The sequence below is a fragment of the Capsicum annuum genome, chromosome 2 (genome assembly GCF_002878395.1).
Source record: "Capsicum annuum cultivar UCD-10X-F1 chromosome 2, UCD10Xv1.1, whole genome shotgun sequence".
NCBI classification, from domain to species: Eukaryota; Viridiplantae; Streptophyta; class Magnoliopsida; order Solanales; family Solanaceae; genus Capsicum; species Capsicum annuum.
In genome coordinates, this window is record NC_061112.1 from 67,515,990 (window position 1) to 67,534,762 (window position 18,773).

Genomic DNA, 18,773 nt, shown 5'->3' on the forward strand with positions numbered 1-18,773 from the left:
AACTAAAGAAATTTAAAAAGTAAAAGTAAAACAAAAATAGTTTCCAATTTACAAGTCTCCGACAACAGCACCAAAAATTTATTGTGCCCAAGTGTACACTCAAGTGTACGTGGTCTCACCAAGTAATACAGTGGCCTTAAATAAAGCCAAATATGGATCCCTCGAAGACTTGTTTTAACAACTATCAAATTTCTATTCAACTATTGAGATTAATCAATGCAAAACATAACCAAAAGAGTTTTAATTTTTTATAACTTAAAGTAAAGTTAGTAATACGGTAAAGTAAAGACTGTGGGCAATTAATTCATGAAAACCTGGGGTTAAATCACTATGAACAATCATACTACACTATTGAACTTCATTCGTTTGATTAATTATAATTTTTTTTAATTCATGGGGTTGATTTTATGATCATGGTCTCCTGACCTCTAACCACCTATCTAACTTATACCCACAACTACATCGTTGAGCGGGGATGTGAGAACTAAGCTAAACGCATTTATATTTCATCCCATATTGAACCAAGTAAGGATTCTAGGTATATACCTATCCTATATTCTAATTTAAATCCCCTCTTTATAAAGGAATAAGAACCCTACTCTATTTACCCTAAGGTTCTATCTTGTTATTCCCCCTTTCGAGATCATAAGGTCGACAATGTACGTATTCTAAGGGTTAAAAATCTGTAAAATAGTTAAAACAAGGATATAAAACAATCAAATATGATAATCAATCCAAACAAACTCAATTCAAAGCGAAAGTAAACATGTTCTTGGCCTTATCCCCGGGAAGGGGGCATTTAGCCGCTAATGGTCATAACTGTAATCCAAATCAAAGAATACATGATATAATCCATTAAAAATTCAAAGTAAAGAGAGATAAACCCTAATTAAAGTGTGTATAATCCCCTCTCCAAATCTATAATACATCCTCATTGAATAATACCAAGTTCAGGTGTCCTATTTATAGGACAAGGCTTTTGTCATCGGTGGAACAAGGGGCACGTCGCGAGGGTCATTCCGCTGGTATGGGGGTCGTACCATGTTTTTATCATGAGGTAATACTATTTTTGGTCCATTAGAAAAATGGAATATTCATAGATCGCTCTTCACAGCCCTTGCTAAGGTCCTACACACGCTGGTGACATCCAAAGTGTCCATTTTACGTCAAGTTGTATCTTGTGCTTCCATTGATCCATTTCCAGCCTTGTGGTGTTATTTTCACTTGATTTCCAGATTTTATATCCTTCATATATCATAATAATCAACTAACCAAGAATCTTATAACATTAAACACCATGGATTAGAGCTTAAAACAACAAAACATCACGAATGACTAACTAAAAACTCAAGCTAAGAATTAGTTTTGCACATTTAAATCTTAAACATAGTCTTGATTCTTGGCTTGATTCAATTGCACTTTAAACATCATTAATAATTTGTTCCACACGATATTACACATTCAAACCATAAGGAAGTCATCATACATGTTAGAATTCATTGAGACCAGCTAGAATGACAACTACCTCAATCTAGTAACACTAGTTTTCTCGCTTGAACTCTAAGTGATCAAACTGAATCTAAACTTGTTTGAAAACACCTTTAAACATTGTAATCACATACTTACACACTTAGATTCTAAATTATATAATCATTAACACATAAATCACACGAAATTCCCTCAAAACAAAGTTAGATAAGCTAGGATAACAATACTAAAATGCATAAATACACCCAACATCAAGTGCATATATGTATAGACAGTTTTGAATGGTGTACCTTCTTCTAAAGTGCAGAATGTTTTTTGTTATTTTATATGGTTGTCTTTACTGATGATTCTTTTAATTTTATACAAATCAATTCTTCTTTTAGATCATTTTTGTATACAGAATTTGAATCAAAGTTACGTTATGTAAATTATATTTTTATACAAATTCAAGTACAACGATTAGTATTCAAGTACAACATTTAGCTATGGATGAAAATATTCATCCACGTAAGTCTCAACATTATTCTTTACCCTCTGGTTGTTGTTGTTGTTGCCAGCACTAGCTGTACAACTTTCTTTTATAACTTCTCCCCTACCTTTGTCTTCTTTTATACTGGTAATTTTTTAAACTTTTTTTCCTTTGTTGCTGTTGGTTTCCCTAGTTTTTTCCTCTGTTTTGGGGTGACACTTAAAGTCTAATTTGAAATCAGAAACTGAATTTTATTAAAATGAGACTAGCAGATTTATAGCTTGTGAATTGATGAGTTTGTGTTGTCTGTTAAGTACACGGTTAAAAAAATGAAAAGGGATTGGGGGTGGAAACTACATCAGTCTATTATCTATTTAGGGAATGGTGCTACTGTCTCAACACTGCAAATTTAAGTTTATAGATAAGTTGGATAGAAACAATCAACTAAAAGAAAATTATAAGATAATATATACCTAAAACACTCGGCTTGTCAATCAATTGAATTTTTGTATATTCCTGCATTCCTGCTTTACTCTGCTTTATATTCCTGCATTCCTGCTTTACTCTGTTTTATATTCCTTATGGCTGCAGTATCTATGTTATGTCATCTGCTTCTGTGCTGTACTATGTGTTTGTTTGGTATCTCGTAACTTGAGCCGGGGGTCTTTCGGAAACAGCCTTTCTACTTCATCAGAGGTAGAGGTATGGACTGCGTACATCTTACCCCCCCCAGACCCCACAAAGTGGGAATACACTGGGTTTGTTGTTGTTGTTGTATCCATATACTGGATATATATATACAGTTTGCATATATGTCTATAGAGTGAATATATGTATATACAGATTGCATATATGTATATAGAGTGAACTTGTAAAAATATATCTGGCTTGTACAGTCAACTGTTTGTTCAATATAACAATATCAGATATTTTTAAGAAGTATGCAGACAATACAAAAGAGTATAATCTCTCAAGTCAAGAGTTGAAAATTGTTGAATACATCAATGGTTTCAGACTTCATGCTTCTGTACCTTGGCATATAGTGGATCACATATTTATCCCCGTGAATATGGATATAATACATTAAGTATTTTTTGTTCTATCATTCAATGATAGATGTCTATAGGTGTATAACTCCTATAGGTCTGCTCATCATAATGCGTCTGTTGTGCATGAGATGAGATAGCTTTCAGAATTGATACTACGTATCTAGCAAATTTAAATTTCTATAGAAAAAAGGTATTGATTTCTCCTCTCATTCAAAGTACATTGTTAGCGAAGAAGAATTATTTCTAGATGTGGTATATGTGGATAATTTACCACAACAATCGGCGAAAAGCTTGTAAATTGATATATCACATATTTTAAGTTTATTATTTAATATTATTACAAACACATATTTTTCAATTCATTTTACTGCTTACTACCAAAAATATGAATATGCAGGGTTGTGGAGTCTACGTGGCTGTATATGCAGAGTATATTATCCACAAAAAAGGTGTACCACCAGGAGTGTTTGACGTTGAAGCTTTGCGCACCCGGTATGCTGCCCTTTTATAGCTTCACGGGACTCAAAAGATTGAGGAATATGTCGTGAGTGATGATGAGAGTCCTAACTGGCCAATGAGGATCGTGATAATATAGACATGATTGTTATTTCGTAGACAGTTTAGTTGGTATTATTAGACTATTTTATGAATCTTATTTTTGGTATAGCAATCTGTTTTTGAATCCAGCTTTTGCTATAGTTAGTTGATTTTGAATTTTAATTTGGTATAGCAAAGTGTTTTTGAAGCCGATTTATTGTAAGAGTTATGTGATTTAGATACTTTTTTTTAAAACAGCACAGTATTTTTTCAACTGTTTTGATGTATATACAATATTTTGGTATCAACTAATACGAGTCACATATGATGAGTGCATTTTAAAAAGTTCATGTGTTGTTCACCAATATTCTCGTATAAAGAAAAGTATACAGAAAGTTTGTGTATTTGTATTTATATACAGTATACAGAAAGTTGTGAATTTATATATTTATGTTCATATACAGTAGTCACACGAATATATACTTATATTCATATAAAAGGACAGCTACATAAATACATAATACACGTTATGTTCTTATATTACCATAGAAAAATATAAATACAAATAAAGAAAATACATTTCAACTTATATACAAATTAACTAAATACTTTACATTACCATGTAACATGCATCCACCAGTTAATAGAATTTTTCATAATGAATAGCTAACATTTGTATAAATTAATTATCGCTGAACACAAATATATATATATATATATATATATACAAACACAAAATATTTAACTGATGATATAATGGTAAACACGTATAATAAAAAAAATATTAAAATACATAAAAACGTATGTGTTTATATGTAATATGCTTACAGATAACTCATCTCCGGTAATAACTTTTGCAGATGTATACAATTAAAACTGAAGTTATGAGTTATACACATAGAAGTTCAAAAACTGCATACATATAAGTAAATTAAAAATTAACTTAATTAAGAACACCTCATGTTTTTAATAAGTACTTCGAAATAATTAATGACATAAATCATAACTGAACTTATTGATTGTTTTAAAAAAAAAAAAAGATCAATTGACTTAAAGGTAAAAAACTATTCAACTCAACGAACTTTTCTGTGCGAACGCCTATTGTGTCCCCTAAACCCACAAGCACTGCATGAATTTGTAAATTTAGCCCCGTAAAATTATTTTGCGGACTTTTCTCTTTCTCTTTTCTTTGGCCTTCTAGGGGGATGTTTGTACTTTGGTGGAAGAATAGTTTCTCTTAATATATAATATGGTATCTCCCATGTAGATCTATCAGGCAGAGGCAATATTGAAACCTCATGCGTACCCAACATTGATATTGGTTTGTATAAGTTAGAAAAATAATCACCAGGTTCAAAATATTTGCTCTTTAACACTGCATAAGCATGAGCATACTAAAATTTATCAATTTAAAATCTTTGGCAAGAACATGTCTTCTTCTCTAAGAATACAATAAAATGTCGATCTTCATAAAGCACAGAATAAACGTAGTTTATTTCTGGCACAACCTACAATGAATATATTGTTATATATATATATATGTATATATGTATTCAAAAAATAAAAAAATCATCATGTACTTTCAATAAAATACTTACTCTCATTCGCAGATTCTTGACCTCATTAAACTCAAGGAGTTCATTATATTTTTCGCATACAAGTGCATGTGTGAACGTCCCAATCTGTCGATTGTTGTGATGCCATCTGCCAAATATCTTTCTAACTTTCTCTAAGAAATCATATATAGGCAGTTCTCTATCTTTCTTAAGGTGCCTGTTAATGATTTCAACAATTTTTGATGTTAAAGTGAATCCCTCGATTCACAGTTTCATACATCCTAGTCCACTTGTTATATCCGATCGACTATAAGTAACCTTTCACCCTAATAATATCTATCTATTCAACCTTATTCATTAGACTGTTGAATTTGAAAATTGTATATTCTTTTTTCATTGCATAAAATACTTCTGACAATTTAGCAATTGACTTCTTGAAATTGGTTATCACATTTTTCCACAGATGTCAAATGCAAGCATACTGTACAACACCATCATATACAGTGGACATAACCTTTATAATACTCTCATTTCTGTCGGATACAACGCACATATTTAATTAAATACCATGAGCTTCTTTCAATTTCTCAAAGAACCAACTCCATGCTGCATAATTCTCAGAATCCAATATTCCATAAGCTAGTGAAAAAATATGTCCTGCATAATCACGTTATACATATAACATTTATGGAATATACTTTTTTCATAAAATATATTTAAGATAATGTTTTCATTTCTTTAAAACATATATGTACATATTTAATACAATATAATTAACATTAAAAAAAATTATATTATTATATGTATTTAACACCATCTATATAGTATTGAAAAAAAATAAAAAATAGTAAGTAGCGTAAAAACCTGCTCCATCAATTGTACTTGCTGACATGAAATTTTCATTAAATGTTCCCTTTAGGTGAATGTCATCAACAACAACAATCGGTCGATATGAATCAAACACTTTAATTGAAGAGTAGACCGATATAAACACATAAAGAAATTCATCATCTGGTAATTTTTTCATTCGTATATGTGAACCAGGGTAAGTATTTTCCAACATGTATAAATAGTCCGGCAGTCTGTTGTATGATGCATGTGTTGTCACCCTCAATGAAATTAAAACTTTTTCTCTAGCCTTCCAGGCCATTGTATAAGTCAAATCCAATTCAACCTCATTCTTAATATCCTCATATATGTGTTTTGCTGTATACACTCTTTTATGGTTCGATAACTTCTGCTTCACAATCCCACCAATCAATGTACTAACATATTTCTACTCGTACACTCTATCCTTTAAAGGACAAGTATGTTCATGCCGGAACTTTGAATAAGTCTTCTTATTACTAGATCCCATTAGAAACCAACTACATTCCTTCGATTTACACACCAAAGTATACTTAATATGAAATAGTTATCTATTAATAATTTGACAAACAAAACAAATATAATTATTAAAAAAAAATCAGCTAGACTTATGAAACCTACAGTCTGTACCGACAATATGTAACCTATGTACTCATTATATTAAACTAGTTCTTTAGAAGTTTACAAATATACTAACAGACAAAACTTATGTATACAACTATACATAAATAAAAAATACAATTAATAGATAAACATAAAAACAGATATACAAATACAAACTTTTGTAAACTAAAATACAGATATACAAACAATAGATATACAAATACTAAAAAAAAAATCTTTGTAACCTTAAAAAATAGATATACAAATATAATTATAAACTTACATTTACATATATACATAATTCAAATATAATATTAATAGATATACAGAAAAATAGATATACCAAACTTACGTAAACTAGAAAAATATATACCAATACACATACCAAACTTATGTAAACTAAGTTTTAGATGTGCAAACAACAGATATTTAGCATACATATACCTGTATATTAGAAGACAGTCATATACATATATTAACTAAAAATATCAATTAACCAAAAATATTAAAAGATAGTCAATAGTTATATAATGAAATATACAGTAGAGTAATAAATGAATAAACATGATTTTTACACACTCATTACAGTAACATATTGAAATTTTTCCTTCTAAAATATGTATGAATATATACATATACAAACATATAATAATAGAAAATAGTCACTTACCCGTTTGCATTTGATTTTTTTTATATTGAATTGAAATCTGTTTCTGAGTGCATATTGTATTATCACCGATTTTAAAGTGGCTTCGTCCTTATATACTTGACCAATAAGAATCTCATTATGATTTGGATCAAAAATAATTATCTGTTCTTGACCATTTATATCAACAACTTTAATAAGATCATAAGAATCTGCACCACTTTTGCTCTTTTTTCATCAACATAGTTTGCAAACATGTTCAAATTCTGATCGATAAAAGAACTCTCTCCTTCTTTCTTTGATCATGATTCATCATTTTTAAAAAATTTATCAAAAACAGAAATGCATAACGGATAGTTTTCGAATCCTTTTTCTTTTCATATCATTACGTACACTATCACCTCCATGTCATTATGAATCTCTATTCTTTTACTACTACAACCAACTTTATATTCTATTTTCACCATTGTCAAACTAAAGTCAATACAAAGTTGTTTATCAATCAATTGAAGCAAATCATTATAGTTTTTAGTTTCATCAATTGCAATTGAGTCGAGTTAGTATTGTTCATACTCATTATCTATGTTTCATACGCCTGAATGCTTCAAAAAAATTGACAATAGCCCCTTTTTTGTATATAATTTGTTGACAAAATACATACCATACAAATTGCAATTACAAATGGGATTCAAAAAAAAAACTAACAAAAACAAGGATTATAATCTTTTAACAACTTCTATGAAAAAAAATCAAAATTACAAAAATAGAATAGGAAAATTGAAACCCGAAATTACAATTGAAATTGTTGTATACAAAAATACCACTAATTACACAAGTTCGCAGTTTGAAACTGATTGAAGTTTGTATTGTGTGTTCGATTTCAGAAATCAAATTCAAACCAATAATAGAATCGATTTTCGTTATGTTGAACTTGAATCAGGTTTGTATTGCATATTACATTCAAAATAGGATTTCAGTAAATAAATTTAAATAAAAAAGGATTTTCTTAAATCCTATTTACCAGAATTTTGTATGAACGAATTACCTGTAAGCAATTTGGTGTTGATTTTCTCCTCATGTAAATCACAAATTTTTTTTTTAAAAAAACAACTTTTAAGGAAGTGATTAACGTATTAATCCATATTAACTGATCTGTTATACCAGAGAAATAAGGGGGAAGTTGGAGAAGATTAAGAAAAATTTTTTTTTTTATCTCTATTTGTTGTTATGGACTTTTCTTCTTTTTTGTATACTAATTTAGCCGCACGTATCTCGCATGTGTAACTTTGAATTATTTAAAATTTTACAATTTTATCTATTACGAAAGTTTTTAATGAAGTGCAAAAAGTTCAAAACATATATTTTATTGTAAAAACATATATATTTTACCACCTGAAGTTTCAAGTAGTTAATGGATTTAATATATTGTAGATGTAGATGTATGCACTTTTTAAACCTTCTTAAAATCAAATTTAGTTGATTTTGAATTTTTAAACAGATGAAAAAGGTATTAGTTGTCTTTAATTTTGATGACTTCTAATAAGAAAAGGTTTTATCATAATATATTTAATTAATTTTCAACACTTAAATATTAGGAAAAAATAGTAAAAAGATGATTTTGTCTAAAGCAAAGATTTTAATGAAGGGCAAAAAGTTCAAATGAATTTCTCGGGCCCTTCACACTTTTAATATATTATAGATTATAGATTATAGATTATAGATAGATATAGATTATAGATATAGATATATACATAAAATTGTCGCTTATTTTGTCTATGAATTGTAAATATTAAAACTTAGACTATAAGTTAGTTATAGATAGAATAATTGCTCTCTCTATGAATAGCTAACATTATTATAGATTATAGATTATATATATATATATATATATATGTATCTGTCACTTATTTTATCTATGAATTGTAAATATTAAAACTTAGACAGCTATAGATAGAATAATTGCTCTCGAGCAGCTAACATTTATTCATATTTCATGACCGAGAAGGTTGGAAAACAAAATGACCGAGCTTGTGATTCTTTGCTTTAATGAAGGCCCAAAAATTTTATACAGGAAAAATTATTTTTGTCGTTTATGGTATGTCTGCCTAAAGTTAGACCATAGTAGTTTGATATCTGAATTAAAATGCGATATTTTAGGATTAAGTTTAAAATTAAATTTATATTATGTTTGGGTAGCATTAGGGGTCAGTGTTTGGTTTACAGTTTTTTCGAACTTCCTGTTCATTCCTTGGTTTCGATTTTGAAATTGTGTACCGAATGCCGAATTGAATTAGTTGAGTTGGGTTTTTTTCAAATTTAGTTCAAGTGTTCTAATTTGGTTTTGACTTTTGTCAATATAAACTTGATTAGTGGGCTATTCTCTTGCTTGTAAAATAGGCCATCAAAAGAAATTGTACAATATCGTATTGACTATTTTTATGGAAATTCTATAATAGAAGTTAAGGTCATCGGTTGATCGAATATTTGAGTTTTAGAAAAACTGAATTGAAAAATCAAAGAACTGAAGTCAAAGAATCGAATTAGTTCAATTCAGCTTGTTCTTTTAGTTTCTGATATTTATGTCGACCCATGATTTATATCGTCTACCAAACACAATATAAATCTAATCTCACGCTTAATTCATTTTATCCCATCAAATATGAAATTATTTTATCTCACTTCACACATGGGTAAATTAATACAAAAATTATAGTCTCAACATAATTTGATCCGACTGCCAAACGACTCGCAAGTCTTGGCAATAGTCAGTGTGATGTTTAATGTATGTAACTGCTGACTCAGTTAAGCTTTCTTACGTGACGTTTGAAAAAAGATACCCTAAAACCAAACTAAGAGAAGATATCCTAACATCATTTCAATCAAAATAAATTTTGTAGCCTTTGGATAAACTAATCTTTAATTTAATTGAGATTTCTTCAACTGAAAATGAGATGACATTAACTAATCACATAGACTTGTTAACTTGTAAGAGCATTCATAACTCCTGTTAATTACACTTGTGCTAGATTTAAATATCATGGAATTGAATGTAGAAATTGGGAAATTTGGATCGAAGTCATTTTTTCTCTTTTTTCCAAAAGATTCATCTTTTGATGGGAAAGATAGGCACAACTCCAGCCTGTCTAAATACCAAAAGTCATAATTACACGAAAGAGGACATCGACCTTAGCCATTGTTACAGAGTGAAGGTTGAATATATATTATTTTTACAAAAGGTTTTGATGACAATCAGTAGTAGTCCTCCTATGAATCAATATAGCACTACTATACACAGAGATCCTAACACCAAAACATTGAGCAAGGTTGCTAGTTAATATTGGCAACAAATTTGTTTCTCTTGCATTTGAATCTGCAATTTGAGACTTCCATCATATTACAACTTCGTTGAACCTCTGCCTTCTGAAAAAAGAGAAACAATACTTCCTTGAAGAGAAGCAAAACTTTGGATTCCTCCCAAATTAGCTACACAGGTCAGGAGTAGTAGTCTTTTTTTTTAAAAAAAAAAAAGTGAATCTAAAAATCCGTCCAAGCCCTAGAAACGCCAAATTGAGAATTTGAACATCGATGAATTGAAGTTGTATTCTATGTAGATCTGGAACTTATCATGATATATTCTTCACCAATCAACTTTTCCCAATACATTCGTACATTGCACTTTCTTGCCTGGGAAGTACTCACATTTTTAAAACAAGAAACAGGCAAAATTTTACCCCAACTCAGTGTTTATACTGGACTGATGGATGCAAGATATAAACACATAATTCACTTGGATATCACTTCAAAGAAATATTCTTTTCTTAGTTATGCTTCTTCAAACTGGTATGATGGAGAGCAGATACTGGAAGCTTTATTTATTCTGGAAGTTATATTACAAATATTTCAAAAAGATGACATAGTTACAATTTTATATCATGAGAAAATACTGGGAGAAGAGATCATTTTCTATTACTTTTTTAAAAATAAATGACAAAGGACCTTGCCGTCGTTACCCTTCAGGTGTGCACATGGTAAACCCCGCTCCAGTGCAATAGCCTGCATATCATACAAGAAAGGTAGACTGCACTAGTCATACACCGTGCGACGAGCTCAAGTGGAAAAAGCATGCAGGGGGTTTTGAACTTGAAACCCCCAATTTGGGTGTAACTACAAAATAATTCAAGTATAGTCTGCGCAAGTATAACAATGAATTTCAGTGTGCAGTCCTGTCCTAATCAGTAGATAAAAGAGTATACAACAAGCATTCTGTTTTGGTACAATTCAGTGGTCTAGAAAGATTGTCCCACCACAACAAATGTAATCAACGAATGAAGCTGCAAAGCAGTGGTTTTGATGATTAATAGGATATGTATAGTGAAATTACAATAGACATCATTAACAATAGACTTAATCACAAGATGCTCTCACTGGTCCAGAACTTGCAAGTATCCAGTATAGAAAGCATTAACAACTAAACCCGGCTAAACTCTTCTGCAGGAAAAAATTGGAGAGAAGATCTCGGCGGATGATAGGGTAGACAACATCAGTTCCCGGTAGGATTCAAGTTCCATGACAGATAGGCTGGATCACCAAAAGGCCTGCATGGTCACAATTCCACAAGAAACATCAATGCTATACTGATGGTTACCTGACCATACATGTTTGGAACAGGGTCATTTTAATACATGGGAGCGTACAACACACCCATTATGTACTAAATATGATATCAATTTATGTCTGCAAATAATTGTATCAAGGCAACATCTATGATTCGCCTCCCTAAATAAAAAAAAAGGGACCATCAAAAACACAAAACCAAGACTCACACCAGCGAAAGCTGATTTTAGAACATGCCTATTGCTAACTCCTTTATTCGTTTATAATTTCTGAAAAGGTTTTTAGGCATATGAAAAGGAATTTAGCTACTGGCTTGCATTGTATCAACTGCTGAAGAAACTCCAAATTCACAAGTTCTTTGAATCGATTGTCACTGATATTTCCACATGGGTGACTCGATCTGAAAAATACCACGTGTGCTCCTGGTGCAATAAATGTTATCACAACATGATGAAAATGAGATTTATAGACTTCAACCCTTCATGATCTCAGCATGATCTTAAATGAAACATAAAGTTTGTTCTTTTAAGTTTTATAGCGCTTTAAACAATTGAAACCATAAGAATGTTAGCAAGCAAAGCAATTTCTAGCAGACAACTTTGGTTTTCTTAACTAGTCAAAAAGAGAAGGAAGAATATATATATATATATAAAATTCACTGTAGATATAAAAATATTAGGATTAAGGAATCAAATAGGGAAGACAGTATTGGGTACATTCTTACCTTGGTTTGATGACATACATAAGTATGAATACTATTGCCACGAATAAGCAAATTCCACCAACGGTCATATATGCGATACCTAGGAACTTATTCTTTCCACCAATCCATGTTGTGGTTGAAAGAACCAGAGACTTTGTACCCTCAAACGTGTATGTGTTATAGTTGTTTTGTATTACTACAGTAATGTTCTCATTAGCTTCAAGATCAAACTCTAGCTTCCCATATAACTTTCTGAAAGTTGGTAATGCCGCAGTTCGCAACCAAACTTGAAGATCCTCTTGCTCACTCATCTGCATGTAAAATACTCAAAATAGTTAAGATAATGATGAATTATGGGAAAGGGAATAATGATGATAAGATCAAAAAGAGGGCAAAAGTCTGCACTAACAGGTATGCTCGCGTTAAGTGATCCACCGCCAATTAAACTTCCTTTCTGAAAATTTTTAGGGTAAACTTTTGATCCAAATTTGTGCTTTCTATCACTTGGCCATGAAATGTTCTTCCTATTGATTGGTAAAACTTTGTTCTTAATTGAAAAACCATATGTATCATTGAACAAACTCCAAGCGATAAGGCCACAGGGAATCACAGGCTGATCTCCATTCATGGCTTCAGGAGCACAAGTCTTTTCTAAGTTGCCCTTAAAATTTGGGTTACGCAATTGCTCATCATTTCTGCTTTTTACGTATCTGTGAAAACATAGGAGGCTTTCAATACCATTTAAATGAACATCATTTACTGAAAAAATTATGTGATTCTCCTTCAAGCATGTCTACTCTCGAAGCAAGAGTTTATCTTTTATAAAATCATAACGGAAAAAAATAGTACTACTGCAGAGTAAGGAAAGGAAAAAAAACAGCAATTTGTACGATGTCTTTCACAGTCAAGCTCTGTCTCATTAAATTTCAGTATTGTGAGACAAGGAACGAGAAATTTCTACATTAACATAATTGTCCTGAGCCTCCTTGGCCAGGATATCTTTGAACACACAGGTGGAGGACTTCAAAATAGAAGATGTATTCCTTCCTGAGCAGATGTATGACTAATTTCAGATTTGCTTAAGCAATTCTATTCCTTAACAGCATAAGGAGATAGCTAACGTATTCTATTTTAATGAATAATAGGGTGATGATAGAGCAGGACACCGAGTCAGAAGGCAGCCAGAGAAGTTTCATACTATTACAGATTCTACAAAGTCAACATAAAGACTAACTAAAAATAACCATTGGCGGGAAAAATACCTAGGAACTGGACAAAGTTAAAGCTAATAAAACTTGATCCGACTCCTGTTATGTTTATATCAATTTATTTTCATCTCTGTCATTATACAACAGAATATTAAGAAATAGTATGTTCTAATTTATCTTTTCATTGGGTGTATATCGGCATGCCTTCCATAATTTGCCATTGCTAAAGATCTAAATTTTCCCCAATAACGAACTTAAAAGTTTTAATTCTTCAGTTAGTTAATATATAGTGATTTTTCCCTAACTTCCTCAATTCTATAAGAAGATGCCATTTTTAACTTCTTAATTTCTTATCTGTTTCCCATTTCATTTTTATTGTTAAATTCAACTTTATGTATGTTCTAATTTTAATAGTTCAAGTGAAAAGTTTTGTGCTTGTTTATGAATAAATTATGGCACAAAAAGCCTGCGCCCCGACAATTAGTACACCGATTAATCTTCCTAGCATCAGAAGTAAATCCTAAAATATCTTAGTCTATTAACATCCGATTTCTCAATCCATGAAGAAGCAGAAAACCTTGATCGTAAGCTAAAAGATCACTATGTGCATTTCTTTTTTCCCTTTAGTCTTTTTGTTTGTGATTCTTGTTTGGGGGAAAGTATGTTGGGCTGACGGGGACAGTGATCTGGGACAGCATAATACCACAACTGTGAGAAAAGAGCATACTTCAATTTCATCAGAAGAGTTGGTCACTTCAACTACACACACAAATTGACTTTTATGAGATTAAAACATCAGTTTTAACTTAAATCAATCAAAATCTTGGACATACCGCCGATGATTCTGGTAGAAGTTACTAAGCTGATAATAAACATAGATAGGATGCTTCATTTTCTTGGAAACCTAAAAACATTCAGCAAATGAATTCTTAAGGAGGAGGCCACACAATGTTAAAAAATTTGGAGCAAAGAAAGAAAAAACCAAAATATTTGGAACATGGGACTAACTGTCAAGGTTCTGATACAGGTCTTGTTTGACTTATTACTTTTGATAAATGCAATCCTATCATGATATGCAAGGTCTGACTTTGTATAATTTGTAGGAACGCAATCCTCATCATAACGATCTACAATTTCCACTACCTGCACACAAACAAAAGATATTTCTTGTCAAATACCATTTGACTGTGAAAAACAAACTCCCAGAAACCATATGGATATGGATATTCAAGTACTTTTTCTGATGCAGACAATGCGGCAAGGCCTATAGGAATGAAGACGATGCCAAGGAAGATAAACACCGTGACAACCTGAATGCAGAAAATGAGAAATGTACTCAACAAGCCATTGTTACAGAGGTTTTATAAAATGGTTTCCGTGAATGCATACCCATTGTGGAGTTAAAATTGGCTTGCAAGCTGGAAGCTCTTGTTGGGTAAACCTCGAATCTACAACACAAAAATATGTCATATAAATTTGGTTAGTTCCGGTAAATAAAGTGAAATCTAAGTCCTTTAGTCATGAAAGACTTGTAGTTAAGTTCCACAAGAATTGAAGGTAGCATCATGCCTATGAATATTCAATAAACTAATTATTTATAACACCTAATAAACATTCAGACAAGAACCAAGACAGATCATAATCCAGTTAATTAATTGACCATCTGCAAGATGAGAGACCATAAATTGAAATAATGCAATGATAGGATTTAATTGTTTGGGCATATGTGGTTATTAGGTAAGGCCAAACTAACACGGTTTTAGTTCAAATGCAGCTCACATTTCAGTTATGGGAACTTTGGAGCCGGATCATTTTCCTGGTGATTCTGCTTCATTTTAACACTGTTGTCAACAATTAAAAACAAACTGCTATCTCCGCAAACTATACAATCAAAATTGACAGTCATGTGATTCAGAAATTAAGAAACTATTTCCCCCTTTGTTCCATTTTGTATGACACTAAAACAGAATGAAACCTTTTTGCATAAGAGAACACTTTAACTTTAAACTTTCTATTTTACCCTTCACCACATGTTTTTAGACCTATAAAAATGTCATGACGTGTTTAAGACCATAAGTTTTAGTAGTACTTTTGGTATGTGCCAGAAGTCAATCTTGTATGATTTATTTTCGTCTTAGGAACTTCAAAGTGCAAGCAGAAATATTATCAAAGCACAAGGTAGTTACTTGCATGATCTGGAAGTATGTTAATTTCACCCATTTAACCAAATATCAAAAGAATTTTACTCCATTAATGATTTTTGCAGTGCATTATTATCCCATGGTTACAATTGTTTCTACAATTAACAAAACAATCTAAATACCTCATATATCAGATGGAAACATCTCAATCAATAGTAAATTGAATTTCATAAATAACCAAGATCCTACTCAAATGAAATTAATTACAAGACAGTCAAATTCTAAATGGCAAGACACACAAATTAAAAGAGAACTTTTTTTCTGTTCTTGTTTTTACCAACAAAATATGTTACATAAAAATGAATCTTGAAAATCAATTCTAGTAGAAACCATAACTTCATGAATTTTTAAAGAAAAATCGACCCTCCAAAACACCACAAACTTGCAAGTAGAGGATGAGAAAACATCACAAAAATTCAGAAAAAAAATTGAAATAAAAATGATATAATAGGAGAAGAAATAAGGAAGAAAGTATGTATTACAATCGGGTTTCCTGGATTTCTTTGAAGAAGGGGAAGATCCTTCACCCATTGTTACGTACCAATCTATAGAGGATTGGAAAGGAACTGTACTAATTAATTCATGTCAAATTGTGAATATTTTTCAGAGGGAAAGGAGAGAGAGAAAAAAGAAAGAATGGAAAATAGGGATGCTAAACTTTCCTTCTCTCCCCTCTTTATTTTCTGTTTGATAAGGGAAATAGCGAAAAGGTGCAATAGAGTTGCATGGCAATAACTGGTACGTGAGCGAAACTCACTGCCTTCCATCGCCCCCAACCCCCACGTACCACACCACATCACACCAATATTATATGGTAATTAAATAAATGGACGCTCTTCACTCTTGTTCGGATTTTGAACTATATATATTTTCTTTTATCTCCATTTATACTAAAGATTTTAAAAGTCAAATAATTTATATTTAATCATGAATTTGGACATGAAATCTTTAGATATATTGATACAATATATATATATATATATATATATATATATGTATTGAAAGCTATGTAAAAAGTGTTATAAGTCCCAATAATTTATAAAGTGTCATAAGTCACATTAATTTACAATTCAAAAAGTTTATGTACAGCTCTCTTTTGTCTCCTCTCATGAACCCTAAAGCCTGACCTAGATAATCGTGCAGACCGACGGCTGGTCACCTTATGTGACTGGGCTGCCACGAGTTGAGAACACTACTGATTTCCCACCATTATCACAATCAAACTCTGTGAAAGAGTAACAATACTACCATAATTACAAATCCAAAGGTGAAGTTTGTGGAGAAAATTGAAGGAAAGATGTCATTTAAATCTTGAATGAAGGATTGGTGACATTGACCAACTTAAAGGGTCAAACATAATTAGGAAACTTGATTAAGTTAATTCTGGACTTGATTAATATTTTCAAAACTTTCTAATGTTTTAAAAAATATAAATCAACCCACACTTCTCTCCTCTCCAAATCCACCGTCTCTCCTCTCTCTCTCTCGACAGTTTCTCCCAACCAATAATTTTGCAAATTTCTCCTTTTAATCCCCGGGGACTTCAACATCCGTTGATAAATAGTTGGGCTTCGAGTTCCTTTTCGACTTTCAACCGTCAATCGACGTGACAGCCTTGCTCTTCGCCCACAACAGCTTCGAGTTCTTCATCGTCCCTTTTCTTCTTTCACAGGTAAAAAATTATGGCCTTTTTTGTTTTGAGAAAAAAGAGGAACTTGAGCCAACTTCTCTTCTAGTATTGGTTAATAATTTCAATATTTGTGCTTTAATTTGAAATGTGGTCTGAATAAAATTCTAATTTTTGGTATTTCTTCTCTTCTCTTTTGGGAGTGAAATATGATTTTTTGTTGTTTGTTGCATTTTTTTAAGTTTGATTTTTGTTGTTTGTATTTGTACAAACAAAACAATGATGTTAGTGTTTTTGGTGTTGCACTCGTTGCAGGGTTGATTTGTTCTTGTTGGTAAAACATGGTGATATTGTTGTTATTCTATTGAACAAAATTATGCAACTATTTTTATATAACAGATTAGACTTCTGATGCAACATATTAACCATATGATGCAATAGATTAACCATCTGATGCAACAGAGTAACCAGCTGATACAGCAAATTTACCATATGATGCAACAGATTAACCATTTAATGCAACAGATTTATCGTATGATTTAATAGAAGAACCATCAGATAAAAAATCTAATGCAACAGAACAACCATCTGATAAAAAATTTGATGCAATAAATTAACCATCTGATGCAACAGATTAACCACATAATTCAACAGATTTAACATCGGATGCAATAGAGGAACTATCCGTTTAAAAATCTGATGTAATAAATTTATCATCTGATATACCAGATTTACCATCTAATGCAACAGAATTACCATCTAATACAATAGACTTACCATCTGATATAATGGAGGAACCATCAGATTAAAAATTTAATGCAACAGATTAATCATCTAATGCAATAAGTGAACCTTCTGTTGGATAAAATCCTATCAACTATTCCAACAGGACATATACAAGACTTGATTTTTTCAACTAATCATTCATCTGTCATGATAGATAGCCCTTCTGTTAAAAGAAATCTAAACAATATTGACCATTGATAACTGTTCCAACAGATCAATCATATGTTGCAACTTATGTGTAATCTGTTGCATAGACTAGTCATCTATTTTAACAGGTGAGTGATCTATTTTTATTATTGCAACAATTACTTATCCGTTGCAACAGGTTAGCTATATGTTGCAACAGATCACTTATATGTTGCAACATATGTATGATCTATTGCATAGACCATTCATTTGTTTCAACAGATAAGTAATCT

General features: G+C 31.2%; 1 protein-coding gene across 2 annotated transcripts; it reads right to left on the reverse strand.

The window, feature by feature from the left end:
• Positions 1-11,414: 11,414 nt before the first annotated feature.
• Positions 11,415-16,649, reverse strand: LOC107860836 (ALA-interacting subunit 5). 2 transcript variants are annotated; one of them, XM_016706321.2, is made up of 8 exons: positions 16,424-16,648; positions 15,130-15,188; positions 14,976-15,050; positions 14,749-14,883; positions 14,574-14,644; positions 12,942-13,242; positions 12,554-12,843; positions 11,415-11,810 (listed from the first exon to the last, which is right to left on the reverse strand). In XM_016706321.2, the coding sequence occupies exons 1-8, from the start codon at positions 16,470-16,472 to the stop codon at positions 11,756-11,758; spliced, it is 1,035 nt and encodes a 344-aa protein (XP_016561807.1). In that variant the 5' UTR covers positions 16,473-16,648; the 3' UTR covers positions 11,415-11,755. The 2 variants fall into 2 exon arrangements, with proteins under 2 accessions (XP_016561807.1, XP_016561808.1); XM_016706322.2 differs by lacking the exon at positions 14,976-15,050 and having other exon boundaries at positions 16,424-16,649.
• Positions 16,650-18,773: the final 2,124 nt, after the last annotated feature.